The sequence below is a fragment of the Macrotis lagotis genome, chromosome 1, assembly GCF_037893015.1.
Source record: "Macrotis lagotis isolate mMagLag1 chromosome 1, bilby.v1.9.chrom.fasta, whole genome shotgun sequence".
Taxonomy (NCBI): domain Eukaryota; kingdom Metazoa; phylum Chordata; class Mammalia; order Peramelemorphia; family Peramelidae; genus Macrotis; species Macrotis lagotis.
In genome coordinates, this window is record NC_133658.1 from 871,512,923 (window position 1) to 871,528,277 (window position 15,355).

The following is a 15,355-nucleotide window of genomic DNA, read 5'->3' on the forward strand; positions in this document are numbered from 1 at the left end:
GCTTTCCAGAAATGTTTTTCTTTTCAGTCTAAGGTGACTTTTGTTAGAGGAGGTAATTGTTCATCTTATGGATAAATATCTGTGATGTATTCATCATTCCCTTGTATTATACTCTATGATGATTATGACCATTTAAGTTTTTAACAGATGGAAGCTTTACTAATTTAAACACAGAATTTTGGTGCAGTTTTTGTCCAAATCCACATTAAAAAAATAAAACTGCGCCATGCCCCATGAGGTCGTTACCAAGAGATAATGCCTATCTACTTGAGGGAGTTCAGTTCTTGATCTTAAAGAACTAGAAAGCACTGGAGTAAATTTCAATATGTCCTTACTGCAGCCTAAGATAATGTCCCCTTTGGGTGGCTCTGGTCCAAATTCTGCTTTCTGAGATCCTTGGAATATCAAAGAGTATGCCTATTATGTGTTCTCCTTGAGCAGGGTTTCTTTACCTGGGGTCTGTGGATTGATTTCCAGGGATCTGTGAATATTAATCAGATAAAAGGACACCTTTATTTCAGTAAAATTTGTTACTTTTGTAATCTTGGGCATTTTATTTTATTCAGTTAAAAAATTTTTAAAAACAGACTGCCCAAAAGAACCATGACATAAAAAAAGATTAAGAAGTCTTAGAGGCATCAGTTGTTTTTTACAAAATTAGAGTATTGGTTGATAGATTTTTCCTTTTTGCTCTCAGTGCATCTACTGAAAAGAACCCTACAAAAATGCGAAAAGAATGGATGGATGGAACAGATCTCCGGGAAAGGATTCAGTGGCACCTTCCAGCTTTGTTTTCCATATTACCCCAGGTAAAGAAAGCTTTTCACATATAACACAACCCATTGAAAAATTCAGTCAAATTCATAGTCATAATCTTGTTGAACAGAGTGAGTCCTTAGAAATCATCTGAAGCCTAGATTCTAAGCTGACCCTGCATCTTACAGATGAGTAAATGAACTGGAGATCAAGCCATAAGTTTTCATAGCTAGAGGTATCTAAGGTAGTTCTTAGCAGTTCCTTTCCTCAAATCCATTAGTCTCTGAGTCTTTATGCTGTTCCTTCTCTATCAGATGAATAATTAAATTTTGTTATCTGATGCTGCAACTTCTAACTTAAACTGTCCTGTACTGTGGTCATTTAGCATTAGAGAACTGGAGGGATTCAGCATCATAGGCTTCCAAGTGCTTTAGTTTTGCTTCTTAACTTGTTACATGCAGGAGAGTTAAGAATTCTTAACTGAAACATGTTGTGATTTCTCAATAAGGGGAGAAATCCAGGTACTTCTTTTAGCTGCTTTTGCAAGTGCTTGGGATCCTATTGGTGTCAGTATACCCAGTGATGGAAAGCCCAGCCCATCCATGCCCTCTCACCTTGAGTAATATAATTTAATCTTTAATTAATAAAGTTCCATGACATGAATATTTAATATTTTAGGGGGACTTTCTTGTGTTTTTATTCCACTTTGGGGGCAAGCATAAATTTTAGTGAACTTATTAAATAATAGATCAACCCTTTTGGCTTAACTATGTTTATATTTTGTATTTTATGAGTGAAATGTAGATTTCAAAGCCTAGCATACTGTAATATTATTTATAGGCTTACTTATCAGGATAACCAAGAATTCCTATTTTTATGGATGGAGAAAAGTGAAAGATCTTAGCTTTTGGTGTCATATAGTTTTTACAAAATAGAAAATATTCAGTCCCATTTGGGATTTCAAGTTTGAACTGCTTTGTTGGAATTTTTGGAGGCATGATGCTTTGTTTTAAGGTTGTGGTTGTGAGGGAGGTACATTAGGAAAACTGGAGCCTGGAGTCCTTGTGCTGCTTATATATATTTCTTAAAGAAAGGTGTGTGTGTACATGCCTCCATTTGCAGAATAATTTGTAACCTCATTTGTAATCATGTATGGAGCTAGGTTATTTTGCTTGTTTTTGCTATCTGCTCTTTAAACTTTCATTGTTTTAACTGTCCTGCATGGGCCTTTTTGTTTTAACCTGAGTTCTTTTCACAGCCCAGGAATATTATTTCCAGAAAAGCAACAAGGTGAAGAATCTGAAGAGTCTGAGGATGATGATTCAGAAGAGGAAGATGAAGAAGATTCATCTGAGGAAGAAGAATCTGAAGAAGATGAACCACCACCTAAGAAAAGGTATAGAAATTTGAAATTACTTTTATCTGAGGAAACCAGTGGTGGTTGGAGAAATAATTATATATATACACACACACATATATATATATATATCTATATATCACAGAATTGCTAAGTGTTATCTAGAAAAAGCTTTAGAGTTCATATATTCCATCCACTCTGTTTTGCAGATGAGGAAATTCAAGCTCAAGGGTTTCTTAGGAGAATAAATTTAGAGTTAGAAGGGAACTGAAAGGTCATCTATTTCAGTCACTTATTTTACAAAATAGGAAATAGATGCTTGAAGAGTTGAAGTTACTGAATGTGACAAGCAATGACAGAAATTCCTTTAGCTACACTAGCTGTTTCCTCATTAAATGATATATTTGTTTTCTAAACTTTGCCTTGAGTCATCTTTCACTACTTGCCATTTTAAGTCAGTAAATTAATAATACTCCTAAACCAAATTCTGTTCTTTATTCCAAACTTTGTCCTACTGTGATGGTCAAAGAGTGATCAAAATCTTGCTTATTGCTAATATATATAGTTTACTGCACAATCTTCTTATCAATTATAAGATCATAGCAATTTAGAGCTGGAGATCATTTAGTCCATCCCCTCATTTTATGGAAGAGGAAACTGAGGTGACTTTACTCAACCTAGGTAAATTTCCTGAGGACAGAGATTACTTTACATTTTGTATGCCCAGGACCTAGCACAGTGACTTATACTTAATAAATCCTTATTGAATTGAATAATGACTGACATAGCTTAGATTTGTTCTGCATCCAGCCCTCTGCCTACTCTTCTCTGCTGCCCATCCACTGAGAGAGTGTTTTAACAAGTGGAAAATTTGTTTATTTGAACTTTCTTTTTTGGTACCTTAAAGTTATTGAGTTCTGAAAGCAAACTCCAAACTTTAAGCCAAAGGAATAATATTCATAAGTCTAGTGAATGTTTAGCTTGGTGTTTGACCAAACAAATAAAAGCTTATTGGCAAAATTGGAACTGGGCAAGGACTTGAGTGACTTTCATTTCATGATGTGATTCTAATCATCCATAAGAGTTCTCACCTTTATAATGATTTTTTTGGCAAAGCCTGTAGGCTCTTTGTCATTCTAGAAAATGGGAGCATTTGTATGCTCAGCTTTTTCTTTTCGCTTTCCTTCTTTACAGATTGCAGAAGAAAGCCCCAGCTAAAGCCCCAGCTAAAGCCCCAGCTAAATCCCGAGGGAAGGCCACCTCAACAAAACAAAGAGAGTCAAAACCGAAGCCCAAAACCCCTGCTGCCCAGCGAGGAAAAGCACGACCCCCACCCAAGAAAGCTCCACCCAAGGCCAAAACCCCTGCCAAGAAAAACAAACCAGCCCCACCAGCTGTCAAGAAGTCTGGTAGCATCTCTTCTAAGAAGCCAGCAGCAAGTGGAAGGAAAGATGGGAAATCCTCCACCAAGGGCAAATCCAGGAAATCTCTCAGAGCAAAGAAATGAAACTAGAGGTGCAGGGCTACTGCAATGGAATTCAAAAATCTTGTTTCTTAAGGTCATTGTGCATTTGTTTTAGTTTTGATGCTTTTAAAATTGCATTTTTTTTTCTTTAAAAAGCATGGGGAGGGATGATAAAATAAACCAACTTAGTCATTTGTTAGCTTTAGGTACTGTCCTCAGTACCTGTCTCTCCCCTCAGTCATTTTAGTTTCTGCAACAATTCAGGATTTTTCTAGACTATGTAATCTAGACTTGTTTTTTTTTGCCTTTCCCTCTTCCCCCCACCCCTTTTTTTCTCTTTTAAGTGGTCAGCTTAGGCTTTATTGTTTGGTTTTCTTTTAAACGATTGAAAAGAAGATTTTTATATTTTTAGAAAGCTTCAGGAACAGAATGACATGACATCAGGTACTAGAAATAAAGAGGGAGGCAATGTGACACTTCTGCCTTCAGGGTCTTCTATGTTGTAGCTTTCTTTTATTTGTGAAACTGCTGCACCAACTCTCCACCAACAGGAAACAGAAGGGATTCTTTCACTTTTGAGAAATCGACACATATATTATGATCCCATTGAAATCTGAAATGAATTGAAATCCCATGAATTATTTGTCATAAGGAGAAGCTCCTTGGTCTTGGGTCCCCTCCCTGGAGGACCCAGTGCAGTCCCTCTACATCAAGCACAATTCTTAAATTGCTTGGTTTTTTGATTAAATGGCATTACAGAAAAGCATTTTTGCTATGACTCCTCATGTCATTAGTCTGTTAACTGAAAAACACAGCATAAAAATCTTCTAAATCAAATTTTAAATATATATTTTTTAAGACTAAGCACCTGAGTTATCACTTCTTGTTTGCTGTTTTAAAGGCTAATATAGAGATACTGAAAAGTGGAAAAACATGCAGTTTGCTAAAATAAATGAAACTAGATTCCAGACCCATCTTGTACCCTCCTCCCATCCCCCCTTTCTTTCCTCAGCACCTTTGACATCATTTGAGTGACTTCATCTCTGAGATTTCTTTTTTTAAGTAAATGAAGCCTGACTACCTAACCCTTTTTTCTTTGTATTTTGTTTTGATATTGTGAGGTTGTGTTAAATATTACTAAGCTTTCTATCTTGAGAAATTTCCATTTCTGATTCTTAATTTAACTTCCCTGTGGCACTTAAAATTTTTATTGTCTTAAGATATTCAATGTACATCTTCTGGACCTTTGAGTACTGCCAGAGGCTAAATCTGTTTGTTTCATATTCATTCCACATGCAGTCTGTTTTCTGGGATCCTTTCTGTAGCTTCAGTTTGGCTAGGGAATGGACTTGCAAAGATTAGCTTGATTTAGATTCATACTCATCTGTGATCCCATCATGAATTTATTGGAATTTGTGTTGCATGTAAGGCAATCTTTCCTGTTGTAAATCTTCCTTTTTTATGTACATATATTTTGAAAAGTATGAATAAACATGAAATTTAAAAAGCGGTTGAACTGTAGCTTATATTTAAGTTTGTGGTTTATCCCCAAAACTAACAAAACATCACCCTTACTTTGAAATCTTCTTTTTGAGATATTAAGCCATTTTCTGTTATACTTTTTTTTTAAAGAAAAATTCCAGGTTGATTGTTTTCATAGAATCACAGACAGAATATTAAAGTTGCGAGGGACCTGTCCAAGAATTTCATTTACCAATTGCTACTCCAGCTTTTACTTGAAGACCTCCAGTGAGAGGAGGCCCGCTGCTTCCCAAAGTGGCCCATTTCTGCCGGGGACTGCTCTAAATCTAGATCTAGTAAATCTGTAAATCTACTAAATGTAGTAAGTTGTACTTTTACAGACCTCAGTTTGGTTCCTTGCAGCTTCCACTCATTTGTTCTGATTCTGTCCTAAGATGCCAAAGAGAGCAAGTGCTTTTCCTGTAAGAGATCTGTCCTTTCCCCGCCCCCCACACACACACCATATAGGTCTGGAATCTTCTAACCCTGAAGACAGCAATCCTGTCCTTTTATTCAGTTTACATGTTGGCAGGCCTTTGACCCCACCCCTTTCACTGACTACTTCAGGATAGCCTCAAGCTTATCTTTCTCTTTTCTAAATGAGGTTTGAAGAACCAAACCCAGTCCTCCAAACCCCACCTGACTAAGAGCATCATGTGGCCATTGCCTCCTGAGAGTAGTCGACTCTGAGGGCCCCATGGACTTTCTTGGCTGTCACTTTACTCTGTTGACTCAGATTGAAATTGGAGTCCTTTAAATCCCCAAGATCTTTTTCAGACAAGCTGCTCTCTAACTAGGCCTCTCCTATCCTGCTCTTGGAAAGCTGACTTTCTGAACTCAAGTATAAGACTTTACATTTACCCCTATTGAATTCCATCATATCCTGTGCAGCACAATGTTCAAAATATTTTTTAATCATATGTTACCTGTACCTGCCTTTTACCTGTAAAAGCATTTCATCTAGGCCTGGAAGTCTCTGATAAAAATGTTTAACAGCAAGAATCCCTGGCACATTCCCCCAGAGGGGGGATGTAACTGATGTAACTCATCAAGTCAAAACCTCCTCAAGTACAGTAATGTGAGAGATTAAAACAAATTCTTTGCTAAAATACGATTTTTTAAAAAACCTATAATAGTTTGCTTTCTCAATGGTGAGAGTAAGGAAGGAAGAAGAGAATTTGGAATTCAAAATTTTAAAAACTGAAGGTTGTTTTTACATATAATTGGGGGAAAAATAAAATATCAGATATATTAAAATCAGAGTAAACTACAACTGTAGCACTCACTGTCCAGCTTTGCAGCCCTGCCATAAAAGAAAGAAATAATCTTAATAGTGTTTGGCCTTATTCTTAATGAAACCATGCAGGCTGTTTTATGTCAGTGGAAAATGATGGGTTTTTTGTTTGTTTTTGTTTTTTTTAGTTTTTGCCAGGCAAATGGGGTTAAGTGGCTTGCCCAAGGCCACACAGCTAGGTAATTATTAAGTGTCTGAGACCAGATTTGAACCCAGGTACTCCTGACTCCAAGGCCGGTGCTTTATCCACTATGCCACATAGCCTCCCCTGAAAATGATGTTTTCAAAGAATACTAAAGCTATATTAAGCCAGTGTTGTAGAAAACATTTTACAAATTCAATTTAAAGTCTTCTCACAAGATCTCAAGTCACATCTTTCATGATCTAGGAACTTAATACTGCAAACCAGGGAAAAATGGCTTACATGGTTGCCCAGTCTAAGTAGCAATGTTTCTATTTTAATTTTTGAATTCTTGGTATTTTAATTTTTCCCCAATTACATGTTAAAATGATTTTAAACATTCATTTTTAAAACTTTGAGTTCTGAATTTTCTTCTTCCCCACCCTCCTCATTGAGAAGACAAGCAATTCAATATGGATTATATGTCATGCTAAAACATTTTCATATCCATCATGTTGTAAAAGAAAATATGAAAAAAAAACCTCTAGAAAAGTAATTTTAAAAGTACACTTCAAATCTGTATTCAGACACCATCAGCTCTTTGGGGATGGATAACTTTTTTTTTTTTTAATAAGCCCTATGTAGTTGTCTTGGATCATTGTATCGTTGAGAATGACTAAATCATTTACAGTTGATCATCTTATAACATTGCTGTTACTTTGTACGCAGTATTTTTCACATTGTATCAGTGCCAGTTTTTTCTGAGCCCACTGCTCTTCACATTAAAGCACAATAGTATTCCATCACAATCACAGCAAAATTTGTTCAGCCATTCCTTAATAGATGGGTTTTTCTAGTTTCCTGACACCAGAAAAGAGCTGCTATAAATATTTTCATACATATAGGTCCTTTTCCCCTTTTGTTTTTTAACTCTGGATTCAGACCTACTAGTGGCACTGGCAGGGTTCTTATTAAAGGGAGGGGGCCTCCTCATGACTCAAGGAAGAAAGGTAAAGTAGCAGCAAAGATGCCTACAAAAATCCAAATTATATTCAGACTTGAATTTTAAGACTATATTCCATAAAAGAATACTAATCCCTATTGTGCTATAGCAGGTAATTTGTAATAGTTATGAATGCTAAATACCTGTTCTGAGAATTTCCTGTTCTTTTGGAATGGGCCTGTGGGCCATATTAGTCTATCATTGCTAAAGCAGCCGCAGGTGAGATTAAAAATTCAATAACTCTAGGAGCTTTTTAAGGGCTAATTAATTGACCAAATATAACCCTCAATTGATGATATAAATATTCAGATGGATATATATATATTTTTAGTTTTTTCAAGGCAATGGGGTTAAGTGGCTTGCCCAAGGTCCCATAGCTAGGTAATTATTAAGCGCCTGAGGTCGGATTTGAACTCAGGTACTCCTGACTCCAGGGCTGGTGCTCTATCCACTGGGCTACCTAGCTACTCCTCAGATGGATCTTAGTAGGAAAAAAGGCCCCCCCCCCCCCTTGTTTAGAAGTTTAGGTTTGAAATAATTTTTTATAGCATGATGAAAATGTCTTTTTTTAAACAGGCAGCTGATGGCACAGTGGACAGAGTGCTGGACCTGGAGTCAGGAAGACCTGAGTTCAAATCCTGCCTCAACACTTGCAAACTATGTAATCTTGGGCAAGTCATTTTACTTCTGTCTGCCTCAGTTTCCCTCACTGTAGAATGAGAGTAATAACAGCACCTGCCTTCTAATTGATGTGAAAATCAAATGAGAAAATAGTTATGAAGTACTAAGTACAAAACCTGATACATAGTAGGTGCCATATAAATGCTTCTTTCTCTTTCTCCCTTTCCCTTGATAAGGATAATTATTATTTGTTTTAGGAAGACATTTTCAGAAGACAATAGCAAAATACAGTCTACTGTCTTCTCTTTTGGAGTTAATCTAGGAATACAAATGTTTTCCTCACATTTATAGAGTGTTTCATTTATAAATAACCCTACCGGGTCAACAGTCCCAAGTTTCTATCACTACCATTTTCTAGATAGAAAAAAGAAGGCACAAAAACAGGTCAGTAGCTCATCTCTTTGAATCTCATGGCTGGGAAAGCTTCTGACTTCAAGGCATCATTATCATCTTTCCTAATGTGTTCTACAAGAAAGGAATGATTATAGATAGCAAGGTGGTTCAGTGGATAGAGCACTAGGCCTGGAGTCAGAAAGTCCTGAGTTCAGACCCAGCTTCAGATTAGTTGTAAGATCCTGGACAAGTCACTTCATCCTGTTTGCCTCACCCTGTACCCTCATCTGTAAAATGAGAATAAGAATGGCACCTTCTTCTCAAGGTTGTGAGGATCAAATGAAATAGGAAGCACTACATATTAACTATTTATAATTATTATGAATATTCCTTATGTGTTCTTTATGGACAAACAATGATTTCCTTCCTAACAAGAAGTATAGTAGTTGTCTAGCTGTGAAGAAAGAAAGAAAGAAAGAAAGAAAGGAAGGAAGGAAGGAAGGAAGGAAGGAAGGAAGGAAGGAAGGAAGGAAGGAAGGAAGAAAAATAAAGAAATAAATTTTAAAAAAGCACTTGGGTAAACTAAAGATATTTGAAAGTGAAAGATACTGAACCTCTTAACCCATTAAAGAGATTCTCATTGTAAACAGGACAGGAATCCTTTCACTTTGCTATGTTACCTGAAAAAAAAAATTACAAGACCATCTACAATCCAACCCCAGCAATGTTGATAAGCATTTATTATATACCAACTATGTATCAGACATTATATTAAGAGTTGAGGATACAAAGAAAGGTAAAAGACAGTCCCCTGCCCTCAAGAAGCTCCAGTCTAACAATGAATAAAACAGGCAAAGAACTATGTTCAAACAAGAAATATAAATTGGAGGTGACCTCAGAGGAAAGATGCTACTGTTACACAGGATCATGAAAAGCTTCTAGTGGAAAAAATGGGATTTTAGTGGTGACTTAAAGGAATCTAAGAGGTAAAGATGAAGGGGAGAGAATTCCAGGCATGGAGGAGAGCCAAAAAAAATGGTTCAAAATGCAAAAATGTGTCTTGTTCCAGGAAGAACACAGTACGTAGAGAGGAATAAAGTACAATGTGGAAAGGTAGGATGGATCAAGATTATGAAGAGCTTTAAAAACAAGAGGACTTTATACTTGGTTACATATATATATATATATATATATATATATATATATATATATATATATATATATATATATATTAAACATTTACATATATGTGTATTATGTAAATGTATATACACATACATGTATTTTTATATATGCCAGAGGTGGTAATAGGGAGCTACTTGAGTTTATTTATTGAAGAGATTAGTGATGTGAGCAGAATTGAATTCTAGGAAGATCAATTTGACAGACAACTGAGTAAAGGAAAAACAGCAATCCCACCAGTAGACAGTTCCAGTAGTTCAGGTATGAGGTGATCAGGGCCTGCACCATACTGCATTGGGACTGGGGGGACAGTGTCAGAGGAGAGATGAGGGCACACTAGAGATGTTTCAAAGATAGAATCAACAAACATTGGCAATAGATATGGGAGGGGGGGTGAAAGAAAGGAGACCGGGTTGACACCTAGATTTTGATTCTTGATGACTGGCAAGATGGTGGTGTCCTAGACAAGAAGTGGCAAGTTTGAAAGAGGAAAAGTGTTGATGTTGGTGTGAAAATTCTCAATTCCTCTATGATTTTTATGCCTGCCTGTTAAGTTATTCTCAACCATATTTTCAGGGAAAGATCAGATACATGCTGTAGGGATGTTACTCTGGTCTCCTGCTTCTAAAGGGCAGGAGGGTCTACTCCCCTCTCTGATAAGTTCCTTTTGTAAGCCCTCTGCTGGCAATTAACTTTTATGACCAACTTACATCTTGAAGTTAAACACTTCGTGACACGTTATCAATTCACTCTCTCTCCTTATCTTTCACAAGATTACCTTATAAGTCTGGATTTCCTATTAGGAAATTCCCCATTTAAATTCCCTATTTAAATTAATTTGTTTTGGTTTTAAGAGAAGTCTTTGTGGTTCTTAATATGATTTTTCAACCTGAAAGTTAAGGGAAGTAGTCACCTTAAATTTTCCTTTTTTTCTACTGTTTCATGATTTGTGGGGTTGCCTGGGTCAAAGAATTCATCATCTAATGATTCAGCTTGTTTCAGTATGCAGAGCCTATCAGTGATCCCCATATTCCTAACTTTTCCAGAATACTAGAAGCTGTAAGAAGAGTAGGAGTCTAGCCCTAACCCAAGGCCATCTCTAGGTCAAAACATGAGGCATCTGTAGAGGATCCTGAAAGGAACAATATTACTTTTTCTCATTGTTTCACTTGAGCAAAATCACACCTGGTATATTGAGTTTCTAAAGACTTCTTTATCCATGTTTAGCTGAAAAATAATTATGATATATAGTTTTGAAATTGAAAGTTACAATTGACTCTCACTTGAAACATGGATTCTTTCTTATTCATCTTGGAGATTTCAAGGTCTTTGGTCATTCTTCCCCTTCTGTGAGAGAAGAAAAAAAGGGTTAAGGTTCATAAGTTCATTTTGCAAACCTGATAAATAGCAAATCTGGACTAAAACAAAAAAGTCAGGGTGCAGGATGACAAGGAAATCATGACCAAAAATGAGCATTTGTAATTATCTGTGGAATCTGTATATCTAGACTAGCTTTCTAGTATAGTTAATCAGTAAATTAGAGTAGTGTGAGGACCTTGTATACCCCTCTCCATCCCATAATGAAAAAGAGAGTCTGATAAGTACAACTGACATAGTAAAGATTCCACTGGGGGGAGCCTCAAAACAGGACTTAACACTTTTTCTAAAGTGCTTGAGAATCCAGTGTAACTAAAATTACCAGAAAAGCAAGGGGGGGGGGGGGGGATCTACAGGAAATTTCTCTAGTAAAGGCCTCATTTCTCAGATATATAAAGAACTGAACCAAATTTATAAAAATAAGAATCATTCCCCAATTTACAGATACATGAAAAAGCAGTTTTCAGAGGAAAAATCAGTTAATAAATTTTAAAATGCCCCAAATCACTAATAATTAGAAAATTCAAATTAAAACAACTCTGAGGTACCACTTCATACCTATCAGATTGACTAAGATGACAGGAAATGACAAATACTGGATGAGATGTGGAAAAACTTCAACACTTAATTCATTGTTGATGGAATTAGGAACTGTTCCAACCATTCTGGAGAACCATTTGGAACTATTCCCAAAGGGCTATAAAACTACACATATCCTTTGACCCAGTGATATTATTACTAGATCTGTATCCCAAAGAGATCAAAGGAAAAGGAAAAGGACCCATTTGTTTTCAAATGTTTATAGCAGCTCTTTTTGTAGTAGCAAAGAATTAGAAACTTGGAGAGAAAAATGCCCATGAACTGAGAAATGGCTGAACAACATGTAGGATATGAATCTGATAGAATACTATTGTGCCAATAGAAATAACAAGCAGGCTGGTTTCAGAAAAACTTAAGAAGAATTGTATGAATTGATACAAAGTAGAGTGAGCAGAACCAGGAGTATAACATACACAGTTACAGCAATTTTTTTCTTTTTTCTCTTTATTTGTAAGATTTTATTTATTTTGAGTTTTTACAATTTTTCCCCTAATCTTCCTTCCTTCCCCCCCAGAAGGCAGTCTGTTAGTCTTTACATTGTTTCCATGATATACAGTTGAATGTGATGAGAGAGAAATCATATCCTTAAGGAAGAAAAATAAAGTATAAGAGATAGCAGAATTACATAATAAGAGAACAGTTTTAATTAAATTAAAGGTAATGGTCTTTGGTCTTTGTTCAAACTCCACAATTCTTTCTTTGGATACAGATGGTATTCTCCATCGCAGATAGCCCAGGATTGTCCCTGATTGTTGTACTGATGGAATGAGCAAGTCCATCAAGGTTGGTCATCACCCGCATGTTGAACAAGCATTATTTTTAACAATAATCAACGGTAAAAGACTTAACTACTCTGATCAAACTTATGACCCAGTACAATTCCAAAAATGGGAACTTATGGCCTCAAAATATAGAATGAAGCATAATTTTTCCTCTTTATTTTCCTTGCTTTCTTTTTTTGGAACATGATTAATGCAAAAATTTGTTTTGCATGATTTCATATGTAGAATGGATCTTGAATTTCTTGACTTCTAATGGGTCGGGCAGGGATTGGAGGAAAATTGAGAATTTGGAACTGAAAATGAAAATTTTTTTTAAAGTGCTTGTAGTTTTTTCCTTCACTTTACTCTTGAAATGCTTACAATTTTACCCTCCCTTTTTAGTTAGTGTTTTTTCCTTCCTCGCCAAGTAAAGATACAAGTTCACCTTACATATAGACCATTAGACCAAAATCTTTCTGCAATAAAGTCTTTAATAATAACAATGACCACTGTGTTGGAACTTCAACCCCATCCGAGCTCCCAAATCACCCATTTACAATATCCACTCCTTGATTTTCCAACTCCTGACATCTGTGGAGAAGATGCAGAAAGATGTTTCCCAACTTAGGCACATGAAAACACAATTGGATTCAATCTGGCAACCTTCAGTAGTGTAGAGGGAAGAACATGGTCGTGGTAGAAAACTGATTGTTTTATGTGTTCAAGGTCATCCGCTACAGTGTGACTCTGGACAAGGCACTTAAACCTCTTGGTGCCCCAGTTAATTCAAGACTATAAGTGTGATGCAGAACACTGCTCAGTGATGGTAAAGGGAATTTCCATGTCCATGAATTTATGTGTCTAGATAAAAGACAACAAGCATACATATGTGTAGAAAAACCTGACAAATCCTCTAATTCAGATCACTACACTGCCTTCTACCACTGTCAATTATTAGGTAATAAGTCAGCAAAATCATGCCTTTTCATTCAATTACTGTGTTACTTTGACCCATCTGTGATCCCCTTTATGTTGTCATCAAGAGTTGTATATAGTGGAAATGTGTTTTGTATGTCTACTCATATATAACCTATGTCAAATTTCTTGTCTTCTCAATGGGGGGGGGCAGGAGGAAAGAAGATAATTTGGAACTCAAAATTTGAAAAAGTTAAAATTGTTTTTACATATAATTGGGGGAAATAATTTTAAAAATTTAAATAGTTGCATGTAAGCATTAGGGTGTGTGGAGTATTTGGGGAGGACTAGCACCTCTAAGGGGGGGATTTGCCAAACCCTTTTTAGGTCTGCCCATCCACCTTTGGTATTCCCTTTGATTCATTCACTCTCACCAGTAGCTCGAAGAAGTTGTAGCACACTCCAGTAAACTGTCTTGGCAGATGGGCTAAATGAAGTTGAGGATAACCAAGAGATCTCAAACCTATTGATGAGTTAGGGGGATATCTACCCCAAACATGTGGAGAATAAACCTAAAGGAGTGAGCAAAACAATTTGTTCCAATAGTCATGAAGACAAGAGAGCTTGGTCATACATCAAATACCCCAAAGTAATCCACTGCATACTAGACCACTTCTGGTTGTTCTGACTTTTGTCTTGTCACTGGACTTTGATGATTCAGGAAGAGAGAGTATGGCTGATGACTGTGCAACTCTACCTCATTTAAAACCAATTCATGTACAGGTCAACACAACACCCTCACAATGTTATTGTCCCTTTCAAAAACAAAGGACAAACAGCAAGAAGGATGTCAGAATACCCTACCTAAATACTCATGGATGCATGCTTCTTGTCTATTTATACTGTAAATTCTCTGTAGAAAATTCCTTCAATGCACTAGAAGCCTTCTTCTGTCTTCTATCATAGCCCAAGGTTAGTAATGGATCAAATTTATACAATGAATATCAACAATTAAATGAATATTGACATTTTGTGATTTTGTTCATCTTAGCACACTCTGCACCTCCTTTATGCAGAAGTGAGATCTCACTGAAAGGTACTTTGAGAATGAGGTTACTGGCAGCCGGGGGGTTCAAGAAATAAAAGCTTCACGTCTTGCCTGAACTGTATCTTAAAGGAAGAGAGGGATTCTGTGGGGCAGAAGTGAGATAAGTAAGATGAGACTATTCCAGCCATGGGGATCAGCCATCTTAAGATATGATTAAACAAAAGAAAACTTTTGACTACAAATTAAGAGAAGCCCAAAAAGTAAATAAACGTAGAAGTAGAGAGTAACTCCACAACAGTTATCAATGGACATCAAAGAATGGCTTGTCCACAAAGAATCCAAGAGTGATATCCAAGTGGTTTTTTTTGTTTGATTTTTTAAAATTAAATTAGAGTTCCTGAAGAAAAGAATACTGGAAGAACAGGTACTCAGAACGGAACTTAGAAAAACCTTACCCAAATAGTAGACTTCCTGAAATATTGACTGGAATAATTAGAACTCAAATATTTTATGAGGTAATAAAAAATATTAGAACAAAGTCAAGAAATGAAAAATTTGAATTTGTAATGTATCTCTTATCAAAAACAACTGACTGAATGGAAAGTTGGGGACTTTGTGCAAACTATGAAAAATTCCAATAAATTATAAAACTGCCCAGATCTTTTAGAACTAGAAAGCAAAGTGGAAATAGAAAAGAAGCTACCATCAATCTCTTGACAAGAAATCCCCAATTGAAAATACCTAAGAATATGAATTAGCCAAAATCCAGAACTCCCAGATTACAACAAAATAGTGCAAGCATTCAGAAACAATTCAAGTACCAAAGAATAACTGGAATCATGCAAGACTATTCTGTAACTATTAAAGAAGAAAAAAAAAATCTTAGAGTATTATATATTAATAGAAAAATGAAAAGGTTTACAACAGAATAATTTGCCTTG

General features: G+C 36.0%; 1 protein-coding gene across 8 annotated transcripts in view; it reads left to right on the plus strand.

Moving 5' to 3' along the window:
- HP1BP3 (heterochromatin protein 1 binding protein 3) overlaps positions 1 to 5,116 on the plus strand; it is a 29,939-nt gene extending 24,823 nt beyond the window's left edge. For all 8 annotated transcript variants that reach the window (XM_074218223.1, XM_074218226.1, XM_074218224.1 and 5 more), the window contains 3 exons: positions 698 to 809; positions 2,015 to 2,152; positions 3,308 to 5,116. In XM_074218223.1, the coding sequence (XP_074074324.1) occupies positions 698 to 809; positions 2,015 to 2,152; positions 3,308 to 3,620 (563 nt within the window). In that variant the 3' untranslated portion in view covers positions 3,621 to 5,116. The remainder of the gene's footprint in view (positions 1 to 697; positions 810 to 2,014; positions 2,153 to 3,307) is intronic.
- Positions 5,117 to 15,355: the final 10,239 nt, after the last annotated feature.